Source organism: Rhinolophus hipposideros (assembly GCF_964194185.1).
Source record: "Rhinolophus hipposideros genome assembly, chromosome: 14".
NCBI classification, from domain to species: domain Eukaryota; kingdom Metazoa; phylum Chordata; class Mammalia; order Chiroptera; family Rhinolophidae; genus Rhinolophus; species Rhinolophus hipposideros.
Genome location: NC_138060.1, coordinates 43,778,655 through 43,798,320, shown reverse-complemented (window position 1 = coordinate 43,798,320; position 19,666 = coordinate 43,778,655). Strand labels below are relative to the sequence as shown.

General features: G+C 40.5%; 1 protein-coding gene across 15 annotated transcripts in view; it reads left to right on the top strand.

The window, feature by feature from the left end:
• Positions 1-19,666, top strand: part of THRB (thyroid hormone receptor beta) — a gene marked incomplete at its 5' end in the record, with an annotated part of 331,491 nt that overhangs the window by 242,558 nt on the left and 69,267 nt on the right. For 7 of the 15 annotated variants that reach the window (XM_081073425.1, XM_081073419.1, XM_081073420.1 and 4 more), the window contains one exon: positions 2,156-2,219. The exons of 5 other annotated variants lie outside the window; for them this stretch is intronic. In XM_081073425.1, coding sequence (XP_080929551.1) covers positions 2,198-2,219 — 22 coding nt within the window. Of the gene's footprint in view, positions 1-2,155; positions 2,220-19,534; positions 19,593-19,666 lie in introns of all 15 variants that reach the window. 3 more of the 15 variants (XM_081073410.1, XM_081073416.1, XM_081073411.1) reach the window with 1 other exon arrangement.

The window sequence follows — 19,666 nt, the reverse complement described above, 5'->3', positions numbered from 1 at the left end:
TAAGAAGATGGGTCTGTCCTCCTGTGAGAGACTTCCCAGTGTTAATGGTCTCAGCTTAAAGTCTATAATAGCCTAACACTTGAGTATCTGACCCTTTCAATTGAACCAAGAGATTTGCCTATGAGAGTTACCCCCACTGCACCCCATCCCCCAGCCCATACATGGCTTCCTTGGGCTGCCCATGAAGCAAACGCCTGCTGAAGTGTTAACAGATAAACCCTGTATATCTCTCTGTTCTGGTGCATCAGGCCACATCATGCTCTGGTACCTTTCTACTGAGAGAGACAAAGAGAAGCAAACTAAGGAAGGTGGCCTTAAAAAGACCACAAATGTCTTCTTCAGAAAAAGTAGAGGGAGAGACGTGAAGGAGATGCAGTGTTTCATTTTGATTATGTGCCGATTGTATAAGCAATGACTCAGTAGGTCCATATGAAAAGATTTTTCAAGGGGTAATTTTTATAGCTGTCCCTTCAATGTCATAGTTTCTATTGGGGAAAAAGGAAACACATGGGTACGAAGGGCTTGCAGTCGAGGCAAGGGCACTGGAGCTTTACAAGATGGAGTTAGGGGTGTTCTCTCTGACCTCAGTCTAGCTTTGTGACCTTGAACACTCAGACAGGAAAACAGTAATGATCCCAGGCAGAGGTGCCACCAAAGGGTTAGCCTCCTAAGGAAACCTCCCCCACACTGTGGCAGAGTTATCTTTCTCAAGTAGGGTCCATGGCTCCCCATTGCCCACAGGAGAAAATCCAAATTTTATAGCAAACCTTACAAGACCCTGCACCATCTGGCCCCCACCTGCATTTGCAGCTTCCTTCTTGACCACTTCCTGCCCCCACCCCACCCCAAATCATAGACTCTGTGCCAAGCTGCTGTCCCTTTTGGTCTTCTGTTGTTTATGAGCCTCACCTTTCATCCCTGAGGAAGGCTCAGCCCTGATTTTGTCAGCACCGCCCCCTTGGCTCCCGGGAATCTGTGGCTTGTATTTTTAGCTGCTCCTTGCCAAGAAGCTCTGCCTTCTCAGACAGCTTGTAAAATGGATTGTAAATCCTTCGAGAGCTCAGAGCCTCCAGTTTTAGCCTCTTTGCATCCCTGGTGTTTATCCCAGTATTAAATGCTTATATCACATTCATTACTGTCTTTCTACGTCCTAAATGTCACTTGAGTCCCTCACCCTCTCACCATTTCCACAGCCACCTCCAGAGTTCTTGTCACCTTCGTGTCTCCCTCAGACCTGCCATAGCCCCCTGACTGGTCTGCTTTCACTCAGCAGCCACTGCAAAGCTTTAAAACCTCGGATCATGTGGCTGGCTCCCCTGCGCGATGAAATCCCCTGTGTGATTTAAATGAGTTGCCCAGTTTTTCTGTAGAAGGCTTATTTCTTGCAGAGTAGCCCATGTGCCCCAAGAGCACAGTCATGAGAATAAAGCAGTAAATCATGATGCAGAGAGAAGCCTGTTGAAAAGAAGAACCTTTGAGTCCAGGGTCGTCTCCACTAAGAAGCCTTTCCAGGCAGCCCTAGGTAGAAATTCTCCTTCCTTTGCGTCCCAGGCTGTTCTGGAGAGACACTGAAGGGGAGGCCTGTATACATTTTTGCATTTATTTATTTTTTTTTAGTGTGATTCTCTCCTGTTAGATTGGAAGCCCCCTGTGGACAGGCTGGAGTGTTGTCTCCAGACAGAGCGTGGGGCAGTGTTGGCACAGAGTAGGTCCTCAATCCAGGCCTCTTTACTCACCACCCAAATAAAGGAATGACTCATGTAAAAGGAATATTCTCCACTTCAGTGGCACTTGTCTTGGAGACCAAACTGAATGTCATTCTCCCAATCAATTGGTGTTGAAATGTTGAAGCTGTGAAAGTGCTGGTATGGAGACCTTCACTGGATCTAGCTGAAGACTTCTCTGTCCAGTGAGCAACGGGACCTGTTTTAATGAATGACATGCGGACCTGGGACTCACCCTTCCTGGACAGAGAGCTGGTTGCCAATCCTTCATTAGCACAGCTCCCCAGTTCAATTTCCCCAGTTCTGACTTGGGAGTAAAATATCGCCCCACGTTAATTAATGCTTGTAATATTGTTTGGAACAAAACCATTGTGAAAAATGCAGGTTATAACCTGTGGTGTTTTTTTTTTTCCTTGTCTTTTTCTTTGTAGGAGATGTCAGTGAAAAAAAGGGTCCAGAATGATTACTAACCTATGACTCCCAACAGTATGACAGGTATCTATAATTTTTAAATTTTCTTTGTGTGTCTCCATTGTTGTTCCACTCAAAGAGAAATATAGGGTCTCTAAAAGACCAACCTGAGAATCTTAGCACCAGTTATTTCCAAACCAGCAAGTGTTATTAAATGCAAATACATCCTGCAAATATGTCCCTACAAATGTGCTTTTTGTCTTCTTCGGAAAACAGGAGATGTGTCATCCCTGAAAACATGGCAGAGAATAAATGATAATTCACAGTCAAGGCTAGTTTTTAGCCATCCTAAGATCACCCTCGCACCCTAAATACGTTCACTCTTTACATTCATTCAGATCAATATAATAAATGGCTCTACATACTTATAAACCACGGGGTCCAGGCATCTTCCCCAAAGTGGGCTGTTTATTCCATTCAACAGTAGAATCAAATGGAATAGGATAAGATAGTTAGCTAGAAACTCTTAGCAAAGGACAAAGAGACGCAGAATGACCCTGAGGAGCATAAGGTTGCACTGGCACAAATTCTTAGTGAACACATAGAGCAGAAGTTGCAAACTCAGAGGCTCCAGGGGCCAGGCAGATACACCAATGCCTGAAACAGACTGGGTGTACAAACAAAACTGGAGAACGCATTTTCTCTCAGAAGAGAAGCCATTCCTCCACTCTGGGCGTTCACTGACAAGCAGAGATGAAGCCCAGTATGTCCAGAGATTTCAAATTTTCAAAAGAAGCTGTAAATCCAGGTTTTAAATAAAATATAATATCCCCATTGGTAAATGTAAGCAATTAACATATAAAAATATCAAGAACTCATGCAACGGTCTAAATGTCTGCTGACTAGAATCAACCCACATACCGTTAGCGTACAGCCTCTGCTATCCATCTTCCAGCCTAGTACCAAGCCCATGGCTGTCCTTTTGGTTGCTATGGCAGCAGGGAAAATAACGATGGACTTCTGAGTGTCATGGATACATCCTGACCTTTGATAATCTATTCGTGTCACCGCTCCACCCAGAAACAAACTAAATATACAGGACAATTCCTCCCAGAATCCATTCCCCAGTAAACTTGAGAAATTGAAGCAACCGAGGGTTGCCATTCTGCCTTCTGGAAGTTTACAAGCCTTATGTAATGACCATAACATTACATCTCCCAGCACCACTGCCCTGCCTCTTTACCCACCTACACTTGAGTTCCTGGTACAACAAATAGAGCGCCTGGGCAAACCAGAATGATTCACACAAGTAAAAAGTGAGGGTCTCAGAATCACAGCTCATCTTTTCATCTTATTTCTTACTCACAGGCCTCATAACATACCCATCCATCCCCATTTCTATTCCACTGCCAACCTGGCCAATATTCTTCCCCACTTCAATATTACTCCTTCTATGTCAGAAACCTGCTCATTCCATGGAAAATTTGTACAGATCAAGCTTTGCGAAGCCTCTATGTTTATGCTGCTATGAGTGGCAATCCCAGCCAGGAGTAATGGCACAGGTATGTGTGAGCACACAGGAGTCAGACAGCACTGCAAAACCTAGGGAAAGTGTCCCCCTCTGATAAAGGACAGGGTGGGATCAAGTGCTGCACAATGATGGCTCTCTACTCCATGATAATTTGCCCCCCTGAAAAAGCCTCCAAAGATAGAGGCTCAAAGAACGTACCCACCTGAGACATATACAAATGGTAAAACTTGGCATAAAAGTGGGTGATAACAATGGTTTTTCAATGGTTTTGCTTGCTTTGAGGTTGGTTCTAGATAGAATGTAGTGGTGACCACCCATCAAAGGTTCTTATGGAGCAGGGGTCAGCAATTTTTTTTTTTTTTTGGTAAACTGACAAAATACAAATATCTCTGGCTTTGCATACTACTCAATTCTGCCATTGTGGCATGAAAAGCCATGGACTGTATATAAACAAATAGGCTTGTCTGTGTTTTAATAAAACGTTATTACAAAACAGGTAGCAAGCCAGCTTTGGCCTAAGGACCACAGTTTGTTGACCCCTGTTCTAGAGTCCAGGATAGTTCAGACCATCTTATTGTTGAGCAGAACCTCCAACATCAAGTCAGCTCATCTTCAGGACTGAGCTGGGAATCTGGGCTCACTCTAGAATAATTCGGAACCCCAGCTGCCTCCCAGCGGAGGGGGAGCTTGTGCTTCCCAGCATTTGCTTCATAGCGTAGAAACTAACAGTAGTTCTAGTTTCCAAAGAAATCTACTCCATACACACATATGCTCAGTAATATGTTAATAGGCTCAGCTGAGAAAATCATCACTTTAGGCTCCCTTGTTTGTGATGAAATAAAACAGTATCCTTTTTCCTCTCTCTTTTGCTATGGTCTTGGGCTACGTGTTTATTTGAAGAAACCTAACAGGAGACCATAATAAAGTTATAAGACATAGGAACTAAGTGTTTGCTTTAGGAGCATAATTTAAAGGGAAAATAAGCATATTTTCTTCTTTGAAAAACATACCAGGTAACATTGTTATGCAATACAGGAAATCAATTAACTGTGATGTAAAGAAAACCATTTTTTTAATGAATATTGAATCTATTTTCCTAAAACTGAGTAAACCAGCATTTTCAAATAAAAGAGCCACCTTATTGATATGTAGGCTCTTTCAGCTACAGTGCTCATTAAAGTTATATATTTTGCATTAATTCAAGTGGAAAATTGGGGGGTTTGGGGGGGGGTATTTAATATTAGCTACAATGGAGTCAGATCTTGCCAAAATTTTCTCGTTGCTTTATTCCACCTAATTTGAAATTAGGACTGTATGAAATCACTTATTGAAAAATACTGATTCTTAAAGAGAAAAGTAAGAAAGTGCCTTAAAATGATATTTTTTTAGTCTGGAATTAAGTGCTGCTTCCTATGTAATCGGAGGGGAATTCTGCTAACATTTATGGCATTATAATGAATTCTACTTTGCATGAAATCATGATTCACAGCATAAAGGAGTTTGTTTGAAGATATGAATACCTAAAATGTTAAATAGCAAAGACAGAGGATCTTGGCCTTGGTTGAAAAGGAAACTAAGAACTCAGACTCCTCTAAAATGTTCCTGAAGAGCCAGAAACAAGGATCTATTTATTATGTTGGCATTGAACATGGCTTTGTGAAATTAATATATGACGTAAAGTTAGTCCTGTTGTGATGTCTGTCTTTTTTTTCTCAAGGCATTATTATTGCGTGCATCCCAGGTACGAGGGGAGGGATGTTGGCAAGGATATAACAGGAGCTCTCTCTGTTGTTGCCCCAGTGTTTTCACTGTTTGATCAGAGTATTTGCTTGTTTGGGATGGGTTCATTTGTTAAGCAAAATGAATAATTATATAGGTGTGGGTTTTTTGGGGTTTTTTTTTGTTTGTTTTTTACATTTCCCATTATTCCCAAGGTCAAATATTTTTACATGCCCACTTGCCTTTCTTCAACTCATTTGTTCATATTTATTGTCCACTTCCCCTTTGTGGATTTTATATTGTTGTCATTATTTGTAGGAGCCATTTATTAAATATTAAGGATAGTAACTAAGCAAGTTACCCAATCTCTCTTGATCTTGAATTCCTTATCAATGAGAAAGTGAGACAAGTTCATCTCTAGTTCCTCTTCCACTTTTTTGTTTGTTTTTTTGGAACAGGACTTTATTGGGGAACAGTGTGTACTTCCAGGCCTTTCTTTTTTTTTTTCCAACTCAAGTTGTTGTCCTTTCAATCTTAGCTGTGGAGGGTGCCATTCAGCTTCAAGTTGTTGTCCTTTCAGTCTTAGTTGTGGAGGGCGCAGCTCAGCTCCAGGTCCAGTTGCCGTTTTTCTAGTTGCAGGGGGCACAGCCCACCATCCCTTGCAGGAGTCGAGGAATCGAACTGGCAACCTTGTGGTTGACAGCCCACTGACCCATGTGGGAATCAAACCGGTAGCCTTCGGAGTTAGGAGCATGGAGCTCTAACCGCCTGAGCCACCGGGCCGGCCCCACCTCTTCCACTTTTAAGATTAGATTATCCACACTTATAATTTGAAAATTTATAATTTGTATTGTCCTAAAAAGACATGAGTACATTGATGGTTGGGTGTAAAGAAAAAGGGCACCCTGGAGCAATGTAGTTTGTGTTTTGAGACTATCCTAATGTCCAGGTTTTTCAGAATCTAACAAAAGAATTAAGTTGGGAAAACTCAGTATTTTATTGTAAAGCACATGCTATTTTTCAAAAGTGGCTCTGCAGGTGTCCTTAGGCTTTTCAACTGCTCCTCAATGACCTCTCATTCCTTCAGAAAGAGAATCATCCTACAACCTAAATAGAATGTCTTTTTATGGGATCAGAAAGTTGTAAACAGCAAAATAATGATACCACTCAAAGATAACTGATGTTAACAGGGTACATGTTGCTAACGTTTCCCGCTGTCAATAACTTTTCTTCTAAAATAGGATTTTATTCATGTCTACGTAGTAATTCATCATACAGTGACACAGACCCTAGTTGGTAGACTTTTAATATAATGTCATTTAAGTAATGTTATAATGATCTGCATTTACATAACTTTGGACCTCTGATTATTTCCTCAGGATAAAATTCTACTAAGTAAAAGGAAATACTAGGTCAGAAGGACTGAACGTCTTCAAAAGCCTTTCCTGTTTCCAAATTGTAACCAGATTATTGGACCAATTGAGATACCCATCAGCAGTACAATGGCCATTGAATCATCTAACTCCAACTTTGGATTTTTTTGGTAGTTTATTTTTGAGGAGGCTATATATTAGGCAAACTGTTTATCACAGCTTTTCAAAACTTAAATTTTTCTTACTGATAATGAATTTGACTACACACACACACACACTCACACACATACACACATTGAGTGGACACTTAAAGGTCTTCTTTTATAATTCACCTGTTCATTTAACTTTTCTATTATGTCATATGTCTTTTTCTTATGATTTATATGTTAAGGAATTAATTCATTGTCTGTCATAAATGTTACAAATATTTTTCCCATTTTAGTTTGTCTCTTATTTTTGTTTAGGGCAATATTTAACCTTTATTTTTTTTCTTCTCTTGAAATAATGACATACAAGAGAAAAGTTGCAAGATTAGTTCAAAGAATTCCCAGTTACCCTTTACCTAGAGTCTTCAGATGCTAACGTTTTATCACATTTGTTTAATTCTTTCCCTCTCTCTTTCTGTCTCACCTATATAATTTTTACTTTGTTGCATTTACTAATAAGTTGCAAACATGATGGTATGGCATTTTTTGACATACAAAAGTTTTTAGTTTATATATAGTGAGCTCGACTGAGGTGCCAGTTCATGATTTATGTCTTTGTTGTCAAGCTTGGAAATGTGATCTTGTAAGTACTGAGGGACAGAGTTCAACAGGTCCTTTATGATGAGTTAACACTTCAATTTCAACATGTAGTTCTTTTTTAATTAAATGCAGGAATGACTGGTTAAAGTCAAAGATCTCAACAAATACCCACTCATATTTACCCTTTAATTACCAACCATCCTTCCAAAGTACCTTAGTCCTAACCTTTGGGGGCAGGCAGGGCAATTCCTGAGAGCGCTGGAGGTCCTTCTGTCCCTCCTCCCAAAGTCAGGACAGCCAAACCCCAGGTCTTTGCACTGGTTACCCCTGCCAGTAACCACAGAAGCCAAACGTGGTGCTCTGCTTCTTTTCCCATGTTGATCCAGGAGCTGAGAAGCTTTATACTGATTTACTATACACTCCTGGCATAATTATTCTGAAAGGGCATCTGGAGGCTTATTTCACTTTCTTCCGAATTCCTATTTCCCCAGTTGTGGCCAAAAATAAAATGTGGCTTTGGATTCCATATAGCCATCTATGCACAGTACAAATGTTGCCACAAATAGTTTTGGAGAAAGAAAATGACCAACTTGCCCAAAACTAGCTCTACGGGTATATTAGTAAAGCCAACTACAAAAAGGATCTTTGATTTTATTTCTTGTATATTCAACCACGTGAAGTAATGGGCCCTTTACTCCCTCCTCAGCGTGGTGTCACTTCTAAAAGAAACAAAAATCTCACTGCAAGTAGACTAGAAAGGAAACATCAGTCTTCCCTGAAATGCCTTGCGGGCAGAAAGGAACTTGCTAGATACACTTCACTGAAAATCTTCAAACTCCTCCTTAGACATCTCTCCCACAGATCACTCCTCAGGGTACCTGCTAAAACCTCCTGTTCTTTTCTTCCCTCTCCAAAGACAAAAAATCCTGGTCTGTTGCTGCTGTGCACAAGCTCCCCTCCCGCCTCCCATCAGGCTCCTCCTTCCCTTCTTCTCCCTATTCCCACTCCTAACTCCACCTGTTCATTTCCTTGAAGATTACAGCCCCTTCTCTCCACCTCTTCCATTTGCATCCTGCTTTAAGACCCCACTCAACAACATAAACAGATCTTCCTAAGGAACAAGCCTTAGAAAGCAAGGGAAGGGAAAACCATAAATGCTTGTAATCTTACATATTTTTCCTCCTATTACACACAAATTCGTAGAAGATAGTGAAAGTCACTCCATGGTGTCCAGTCTTAGGAAGAATCAGGAGCACCTCAGTTCAAAATTTTCTCGTTTCCACCATAACAAGGAGGGAATCAAGAAAACCACAAAAAAAAGGGAATTTTTGTGCAGCTAACTTATAACCTTAAAAAAGAAACAAAGACAAGAAACACACACACACACACACACACACACACACACACACACATGCAAATATTTCTTTCTCCTCAGAAAACAGAAGGAACAGTGACCCTTTATACCAGGGGTGTCCAAACTTTTTTCAACGTTTTTCACCAAGGGCCATATGCGGTAAAATACACAAACAGCGGGACCACTCACTCGAGGTGAAGTACATATTGCCTCACCTGGTTTATTTAAGTAAACTAAATATATTTTTGGAATTTGCTGCGGGCCAATTAACAATGGATCATGGGCCGCAGTTGGCCCGCGGGCCGCAGTTTGGAAACCCCTGTTTTATATGATAAGAATGAGTGAAGGATGTGGACGTTACCATATAGTCAGTCTATCTAAAGAAAAATTGCCCCCCCTCCCCCGATTGTCTCTGTCTTTCTCCCATCCTTCAGTTCTTTAACTTCCTCAATTTTTTCTGGGAGAGAAATTTTCTACTGAAAAGTATGAAACTTTCTGAACAAAGAACAAATTAATGAAATCGCACCAAATCTAGCCAGATTAGTGAAAATCTTCTCTGAAAACTCCTGGGGCCTCTAAGACAATTGCTTGTAGAACAACTTCACTTTCCAAATTTGAGGTGCAGCCAGGTGATCAGGAAGTTAAAATGTCGAAAAGACAAAGCTTTATAGAGTGAAAGATGGGAGCACAAGAGTAGGAAAAAAATTATTTCTTTACCAACAACTCCTTTATTCTTCCCAGAGCTGCCCTTTACAATGCTCAGCTTCTCCTAACCGCCTAACCCTAGCCCCATTGTCCCTACCCCCACCCCACCTCAGTTGTCACCACCTTCACCAGCATCATCATTTCCTCTATTGTCATCAACTGCCATTATCACACCATCACCATTCTGATGAACTCATCTCTACCTCCTTCAAGCCTGCTGTAACCAAGATTTGCCCAACACATCACTTCTCAACTTCTGCTAACAATCACAAATAACAATCCTAACCTACCCGGGTTCTGTTATGTCAGGATGTATCTTCCTCCCTACTCTCCCAGATGTCCCTGAAGTCCACAGCAGTTGCACATAGGTAGGTGCAAGGTCCTTTAAAAGAATTGAAAATAACTTTTCCCAACTAAAATCTAGTCCCTAATAAGTATATGATGTCATTTTGTTTGCAATGAGCCAAGAGTTATTTTTCTCTGCCACCACCACCTGCTCCCACCCCCAACTGAAAAGTCCCAGGCTCCTGTTTTATCCATCTTGACTTTTCTTTCCAGTCTTGGCCATCATGACATTCTCACTTTAGAATGTGGCTGTTATATAGAAGGGATACTAGAGTGGAAGTCCAAGTCCCCAAGCCAGTAGAGTACAGATGCATTCCTGTTTTGGTGCTGATGGTGCTGATGCTGAGCAAAGAGTCATGTTCTCCAGTCCTCACATTTCACACATCAGCAGACAAAGGCCAGTGTGGTGAAGTGACTTGCCCACAGCAGACTGTTGAGTGTTTGGACCATCAGCTCCCCCTGCACCTGCCTATAAAAAACAATAAAATAAAATAAATACTACTGGTTTCCCATCATTAGATTTCGTTCTACTCATATAGTATCAAATTGTGGTTCCCATTTTTCTGCCAAGACCCTCTTGTTATCCCCCCCACCTCCCTTGAACCCTGTGCTTTCAAATATTTTACCTGCCAAACTGCATTTATTAATAGAATTCATTGTCTATTTTCAGTAATCAAAAACATATATAATCTGATTTTTCGATGAGCAGGGTGAAATAACCAATATACCCACACTACACAGATACGTGGAAAAATTGCTATATATTTTTTCAAAAACCAGAAGGCATAAGATTTTTCCTGAATGTGGTGTATGCTGCCTTATATCATTGTATAATTTCCCTTGGGCTTTTTCAAACTTTTCAAATTGCTTATAGTTTTCCCCAATATTACTTTTATGGACCTCAAGTTAAACGCCATTTGAATGAGACAAATTCTGAATATTCTGGACTCTTAATTTTTTCAACTCTAAGTAGGAATATGAGCCTATAATATTTAGCTAAATAGAACTATAAATGAAGCCATCAGAATATCAATTACTGCTGGCACTACCTTTAATCAAAAAAAAGTCTTTCAATACTATTATAAAATCTTTCTTCAAAGATTATGTCTATGCAAATGAATACAAAATAGCCTCTCATACTTCGTAATGCATAATGAAAATATTAATGAGAATGTCAATCCTTTGATACTGTGCGCCAAATTAGATCAAGAAATCATTGGCATAAATCAGAACATTAGTGAATTCTTTGAGTTTTTTCAACAGAAAATTCTAATTGAATGTAACATTAGAGCATCTAAGATATTGGATTCTAGGCTTATACACATAACTAAGAAACACTTCTCATCTTTGAGGAACTCATAGTCAAGAGATCACAGTTTCTGAACACATCAACACACATTTTTAAACATCTAAAAAGACAGGGGTTTAGAATTAGGAGGAACCTTAGAGACCATCTGTTCCAACACCCTGAGGTTACAGGTGGAAACACTACACCCAAGAACTTAATTAATGTGGTTATTGTCCAAGCAGCCGTGCACCATGCAGATATTTTGATTCTCAATGACTCTTCACACTTCTCACTCCATAAGCTTCCACTGACTCTGATTGCATTTGTAAAGGATTTAATGATATAACAAATAAGAAAGCTATTTGGAATCATAAAGAGCCTATTAGTAAAACATTGTTCTCTGCTGCAACAAGGTGAATCCCAAAATCTCAGTGACTCATCATACAAAAGGATTTTCTGACTCTTGTTAAATCCAGTGTTACATGTTCTTGGTTGGTGGGCAACTTTCCCTATGGTCACTTGGGGCCTCAGGCTCCTTCCTTCTTACATTCTCATTCACCTCTAGGACATCAGAATTTTGTCCATTTAACAACAGAAAAGAGAAAAGAAAATGAAAGGATATATGGAGTTGCTTGCTGGGCCAGGCCTGGAAGTGGTGCCCAATGCTTTCATTCATGCCATTGGCTAGAACCCAGTCCCATGGTCATGTCTCACTGCAAGGGAGGCTGAGAAATGCAGTCTAGCTGTGTGCCCAGGAAGTAGGGAGGGCACAGATTTTGCTGATGAGTCTGTGTCACAAATGGCTATACAAATGCAGGATAATACGGAAGTAAGTGAAGTCAGGAAGGGCTTGGTCTTTATATTGAAGTTATCTTTTTGTTTAAAAAAATGTCGGTGACAGTCCTCTCAACCTTCTTTGGGTAGCATAAGCATCTCTAGACGGGATTAGGATTATCAATTTTGCCCACCTTTTTTAGTTGCTTCTGGAAAAGAACATAGATTTCAGAGTCCTGTGTCCTTAGGTTCAAATCTCCAGTTTGCCGCTTATTAATGCTGTGAATTTGAGCAAGTTGCTTAAGATCTCGGAATCTGGATTGTCTTATTGTAAAATGAGGACAGAAAGCATTCTAGAGTTGTGGTGAGAATCTCATTACATCAGTTATTGAGAGCCGCCTATGTGACAAGTCCTGTGGCACACTCTAGGGAAACAGTAGAGATTTTTTAAAAAAGACAGAGTCTGGATCAATAGATAATATGTGTACAGTCATTGTCACCTGCAGGCACTCGATAAGCGTGAGTGCTCGTACTTCCCCTGAGTCCCTTCCACTGCATGCTCTGCAGATTTGATCAGATTTTTTTTCCCTCTGCATCGAAGCTGTGAAGACAAGTTTATCTCTAGAAATTCCAGATAGAATAATTTAGTGAATAATGATGCATCTGAGAGATGGAGAAGTCAAGTGGAAAATGTTTCAGTTGTTCCTGTTGTTTGGGATTGAACTGACAGCGTAAGAATTTTGTGAGGCTTGTTTAATATGCAAGGGCTTAAGTCATGATTTGAGCTACAAACAAAGACTCCTACAGCTCCAACAGGAGTAAACAGAGAAACATCAACGCGGAGAGCCCTCTTCAAGACCGGTGGCCTTTACATTGCAAAGCATCCTTTCCAAATCAGAGAAGGAGGGTCTTCAGAGGTAGTGAGTGGGTCCCTGAGGGCCAGAGGGCAGTAAGGCTGCAGTGGCCTCTCCGGCTTGCTGACAGGTCAGGAAGAGCGTGAAGGCTCCCCAGGAGAAGGGAGAGTAGATGTGTGCACCCCCGCCACTGCTGAGGCCCTGGTCTTCCAGCTGAGGCTCTCTCTAGAGATGCCACCTGGGAGAACCCTCCTTGATGCCTTGTCTCTCGGCTCTTATTTTATTGCTTCCTATGATTTCCAAATAGGACAAAGGAGCTTTATATTTGTTTTGTTTGAAAGCTTGCCTATTTTTTACTCTCTTGTTCCATCCTTCCCATGAAGCTCTGTTTTATTTCTCTGTATTTGCTTTTATCTTTTTCTTTTAAAGTGTAGAATAGGATGGCAGGGGAGGGGGTCCCACGCAAATAATGAGGGCAGTATTGTCTCTGAACCAGGAAGGTATATACCATCTAGATTCCAGTTAGCTCTGCCCCAACCATTTTTAATGCCCCAAACCATATCTGCATTGCCGACCCCTTAAAATGCCACAGAGGCCAAGGGCCCAGGCCTGTGGTCAGATTCACCTGGGGTCCAGTGTGCCTCTGTCAGCTGTGACCTTGGGCAAGTTGCTTTCCCTTTCTTAATACTCAGTTTCTTCATCTGTGAAATGGAAATGATCATTATTTATCTCAAGATTAGCGTAAGGGCCAAAAGATATAATGTAATGTGTTTAACACAATGGCTGCAACATTGGAAGTTGTATAAATGATAGATACCATCATCACCACGACCACCACCTAAATATCTCAAGGACAAATGCACCACCCCAGCCAGGAAAGCTTAAGGGAACAAATACAGCTGTCCTGTTATCTTGCTTGAAACACATTAGAGGATAGATTTGATATATCCCATAGCCAAATACCATCCAGCTTTTCTAAATAACCCATTCCATAGTCCAAAAAGTAAAGAGTCATAAGTGTGACTCAGGAATGGGTCTTCCAATCCCACTTTCCAGGCCTGATCCTTGAAAACTGTCCATTCATTTTAAAGATTCTTTTAGGATATTTGTGGATGAAAACACCACAATAGAAGTGAAATTCTATTACTAAAGTTTCTAGAATCCTTTTGCTGCTGGCATTCCTCCACAATACATCTGTCTATATTGTTCCCACAATTCTAGACAAGGATTTCCTAAAGACCCTTTCATGTGATTCTTACCCAGTCCTGCTGTTAGAAAACCTCAGGATATGTAGAAAACCTTGGGATCTATTGCCCGGGCCTGTGATTAGCCTAATCTCTGCCTTCAGGCAGGGGCAGTTGTAGCCATGATAGATTTCCTCTCCTTTCTAACTCCATAGTCCATAGCATGTTTAATTAATAGAGACCTGCTTAAGATTCCAAATTTCCAAGATTAAGAATATGCTACACTTTCTGACCTTGTCAAGCCCCAACACATCATAAGAATTTTCCATGTACCACAAATTACTTGAAGAAAAGCCTTTGGTCACCATGTGCTCTGACCAAGAGGAAAGAATAAAATTGGCCAGAGTATGTGTTTGCCGTTTAAGTTCCCAAGCATCAGCGTCTTCGGACACTATTGTTCCATGGTCGAAATGAAACAAATCATTTGGACATAATATCCTTCCTACATTTCTTAATAAATATGCCCTTTGACTCCATTCTTTTTGAGAACAGATTTTACTTCCGGAAGCCATTTTTCCTGAGGAAATAGATGAACTTCTTTCAAAGCAATATTTGTGCTAAGAGATCCATCGTAATTCCATAGGATTTCCCATTTGCCGTCAGGCCAGCTTGGCCTATCTTGAGGAAGATTTCAGACGCAACACTGCCCTTTAACTAGCTTCATGACTGTGGTTAAATCCTTTACTTCTCTATGCTGCAGTTGTCTCCTCTGTAGAACGTAGTATAGTGGTTATGAGAACACCTTCCCATTCACTATCTGTAACTTTGGGCAGCAAGCATCTTTAACTCTCTCAGCCAATGTTTCCTCACCTGTGAAATTGGCTAATAACAGCATCTACTTCACAGCCACTGTTGTAATGAGTAAATAAAACACAGTATGCAGCATGCCTGGCACATAGAGCCTTTGTGAGGGTTAGCTCTGAATATCATAAACTTGAGATGAAATTATCCTTTTTTCAGTTCTCAAATATTTGGTGAGCTTTTAACCTTTCCGATGGGCAGCTAGAAAACAAATCAGTTCTTTCGTAGCTTTGTTGTTCTGTTGCTTGTTTGTTTGTGGCTGTTTTTCTAAGTTTTTTGGCCGCTTGGAGTCAGAGCCCATACCACCATAAACACTTAACTTTTTGAGAAATCAGCAGCAGCAGCCAGTGTGGGAAACAGAATCACTCTATGCACAGCTGTCTCTTATTTGATAAGTTTACTGGAAGACAAAAAGTTTTAATTAAAAAACCAACTCTTACTGTTTGAGGTATAAAGTGAAAATGTCAGAATTTGAAACACTGTTGAGATTGAGCAATAATAAATTCTCATTGTAAAAAAAAAACATGTTTTCAATTAAAAGATTGTGGGATGAAGACTCAGAAGACCATCTGAGCTCTACCACGATCTGGGTGACTTTAGATAAAAAAGTGACCTCTTTGAACTTTAGTTTCTGTATTTTGACCTTCTCACTATGTATTTTAGGCCACTGAATTTAGTTCTTTTGCCTGTGGTGATCCTCTCATTCATTTGCTGTTGACTTCCCATAAACAGGTAGAGGGGTGACATGGTCAGCTAAACCTACTTGAGTTTGGATCATGACTTTATCATTGAGTCACTGTGTGACCTGGGCAAGTTGTTTAACCTCTCTGTTGTTTAACTCGATTCTCCTGAACTGTAAAAACATCATAGGACAGATTGCACCAAACAATTTGACCCATCTGCAATGCTGAATTATCTTCCACAAGATGAGCAGGTAGGAAACAATGTAATTCTCTCCTCTATTTCTGCTGTTGGGACAGGACCTGTGAGGGGCAGATGCTAAGCCAGACCATACTAGGGGGACATTACATACCCTGCAGGAGTTGTGTCATACCACTGGACCCACTTAAAAAATGTGTTTTTGATGTGCTCTGTAGTATCCCGAGGACCTGAAAATATCCCCGGAGTGCCTGCTCTCAACGACTCCACACCTATCTAGAAACACTTACATGCTGCGTAACCAAGAGTAAGGATGATGTGTATAGTGTGGCCGCACCTCTATTCCTGAACAAAAGGAAAAACCAAACTTTTCCAAATTGAAATTTCTTCCCTAAATTAATTCTGCATTGATCTTGGTCCTAGTTACTTATTTGTGCACACGCACACACACACACACACACACACACACACACACACACGGAAAATGGTAGTGAGATTCTATGAAAACCCAGAAGAGGGGGAATCTGTAGGCCTGTATGTTACTCCACTTTATTGGCATATATTTTTGTTCATTTTGTTAAACCTTCATGTAATTTATGGAAAGAATATGTGTGCTTTGCTGCCAGGCAATGAGATTCCTTTTATAGTGTGATGTATAAAGTTGATCTAATCACCTAAAAGTCACATTGTATCTTTTTATTTGAGTAATTGTGAATCTCAAAATTTATCCCAGTTCTAGTTTCCATAGTTAGAAAAGATTCACATGCATTTCCTACTTTTGTAAGGGGTATTTTGAGTTTGGAAACATAAAATGGGGGCGATCTTACAGGCTAACATGGTTTTTTTGTTGTGTTGTTGTTGTTTTTGTTGTTGTTGTTTCAAAAATATGGGTTCTGACTGGCAACAAGGATAAACATTATGACCTGAACTTCCATACAGGAGAAATCTAATCCTGGAAGTAAACATCTGTTCCCTTTTATGTGCATTTGTGGCTCTTTAATATGAAGTTTTCTGCAACAGCTGTAGCTTTTCTAATATCCTAAATGGAATCTCTGTGGCCTTTAGAGTAATTACCTCAAAGTTTGAGTCATCTGACCTGAGGATTCTCTGATTAAATCTGTATGAATTATGGAAAACCAAATGACCGTTCCTAGGGGAGGATTCCATTGTGTCTTCTGGAAAGTACTTTCCCAGTCTTTGGGACCTCTCTTCAGTGTTCCAACAGTCAACTCGTTTGCATGTGCTTAAATAATTATTAGATGTTGCTCATGAACCTGGTTACTGCCATGTTTTAATGCAGTGAAATTCTCAGTGGAGTTTCCACCATGGTCTTTGAACACACATTGTTTTGTTGTTTTGTTAACTTTGTTTCAGGCTAAACTTTAAAATAGATTAACATGCATGCCATCTAAAGGTTCTAAACACGCACTTATAAAAAATTGTAATGGTTCTAACTTATTATCAAGAGATTATCATTGTAGTTTCTAGTTTCAGAGTAATTATTTGAGGTTTCTATAGCTATGATGATTGTTTTTCATTTGGATGGTGATTGCCCAATGGAATAGACAGGAGAACTGGAGAAGTGGGAGCAGCCAGATAAGGAAAAGATTTGTTTCTCTCTTAGCAGCTCCCCAGATCTCACTCACTTAATGGACTGAGAATCCCTGCCAATGAAACAAGAGAAACCCTCTGTGATAGCAAACTTAGATTCATCTGCACACCGGGGCAGAGAAGGCTAGTCTCAGCAAGAGGGAAAATTAATAGGCAGGTGCCCAGTAAAAGAAAGACAAAACCATATAGCAATGGAAAGCAGCCTACTTTAACAAAGAGGCTAATTTTGCAAGACTTCACCTACAAGAAAATATTTCTGAGGACGTATTTCATATAACTAGACAAAGGCTGAGCAAGGGCTGCAGCAGATCCTAATTTGTAAAGTCTCGGGAGTGAAGCAGCAGAGTCGTGCTCCAGATGAGTACACCCTCATTGGACTGTCCGAGCACAGTACCTACTCCTCAGTGTTCCATTCATTCTGTACATGCATAAATACAATGTTAATGAATTCTAATTTCTTTTTAAATTTTCACATAAAATATAAATAAGAGGTGATTATTTTCTTCTCAAATCCCAGTATCCACTTTCTTTGGACCTCTGCTCCAGATCTTGAAATAGCCACAGACACATAGCACTTGGAAAGAAGAGGAAGTAAAGGAAGAGAAGTTTGCAGGGGAACAGTGTGGGGACCAAGAGATCATGAGAAAGAGCATTTAGCTGAGCAGCAGGAGAACAGAACAAGCACAAAGGGGAGAAGGATTCGCTCAGCGATTTCTATTTCCCACTGGGCTATGGAAGAGAGGGAGGGAGATGCAGAGAGCTGCCGAGTTTAATTCAATTCCGCTCAAGGCAGTGAGCATTCATTAATGGGCCAGGCCCCATGCTACATGCTGGGGCACCAAGGTAAACAAGCCATGGTCCCAGCTATTAAGGCACTCACACGTCTAAAGCGTGAATTAATAATTACAGTACCTGGTAGCACATTCTAAATAGAAACACAGGAATCAGTTAACTTCCCTCCACCCTTATTTTCTCATTGGTGAAAATGACAGACACAATGCCTATTTCTTGGTATTATGCAAGTGCTTATAACTGTGGGTAGTGAGAGTCCAATAAAGAGAAAAACGGTGGATACCATTGACACAATACAAGGAGGACATGGTACGTTCTTGCCTTACAGAAGAGACAGAGACAAATACTATAAATAATCAGGAGAGAGTTCCAAAGAGGGAGAACAGTTTGCCCAAAGTCACACAGCTACTAAATCTCAAAGCCAGAATCTGAACCATGACTAATGGAGCCCATTTTCTTACCCACTGTCCTATCCTGCCTCTCAAAAGCAAAACAGTTTTCATTTTCACCAGCAGTTTGGGGGAGGTAATGCTTTTAGTAGTAGAAAAACTGCATTGAATTGATTTTATTAGTAAGGAGTCCGCCATGTGACTTACCACTGGCTTTTGGGTAAGAAAATGGAGGTAGACTCTGTGCCTAGTATGTCATTTTTTCTTGACAAAGTTACCAGATTATTATGGGGACAATAAATATTAATTAGGACATTGTGCTAGGTACCCTGTTCCCAAAAACTAAGGAAATTATAAATGTATGTAAATGATTATATCATGAGGTAAAAAGTAGCAAGCAGGTGGAGGGAGGGAGATACATGGAAAGTATTATGGAAGTTTGGAGGGTGAGTGTATGCTTCAAGAAAGCTGAAACAATGAACTAGACCTTGAAGGTTGAGTGGGGATCAAACCTGTGTCTTCCTTATTATGTTATTTGGCTCATCAAGGTAAACAAGCCAGGTATGATGATGGTCAGGCCAGCCTTAAAGGAAATGGCCACTTTACCAAAATGCCTCTCCCCCTGCCTTGCCCAATAGCCAGGAATCCAGTTTCAGACATTCATTCCTTGGGCCAGGGCCCTATACTTTCCAGGCATCTTCTTTAAAACACAACTTCTACTGGGAGGGGTGACTCCTCCCATATTCTCAGCCTTAACTTTGTAGTGTGAAGTCATTTATAAAATTCCTTTCTTTTGGAGATGTTCTTTGGAAATCCTGTTTAAAAGGAGACTTGGGTTTGGAGGATGGGTCGAAGGAAAGAGGCAATTTGGGTGCATGAATAAAGAGTTAAGGCTGGGTGAGTGTTTACAATGTGGCAGGCACCTTTGTTCCAAGACCTTTGTAGGTACTAACCTATTTAATCATCACAACAATAGCATGTTCTTATCTTACAGATGAGGAAACTGAAGTACAGAGAAGTGAAGTAACTTGCCCAAGGTCACAAAGAGATTTGTGAGTAGGTGGTCTGCCCACAGTGGGGACTGAGCACCCAGAGTACAACAGGAGAGTAGCTAGTACTTGGGAGG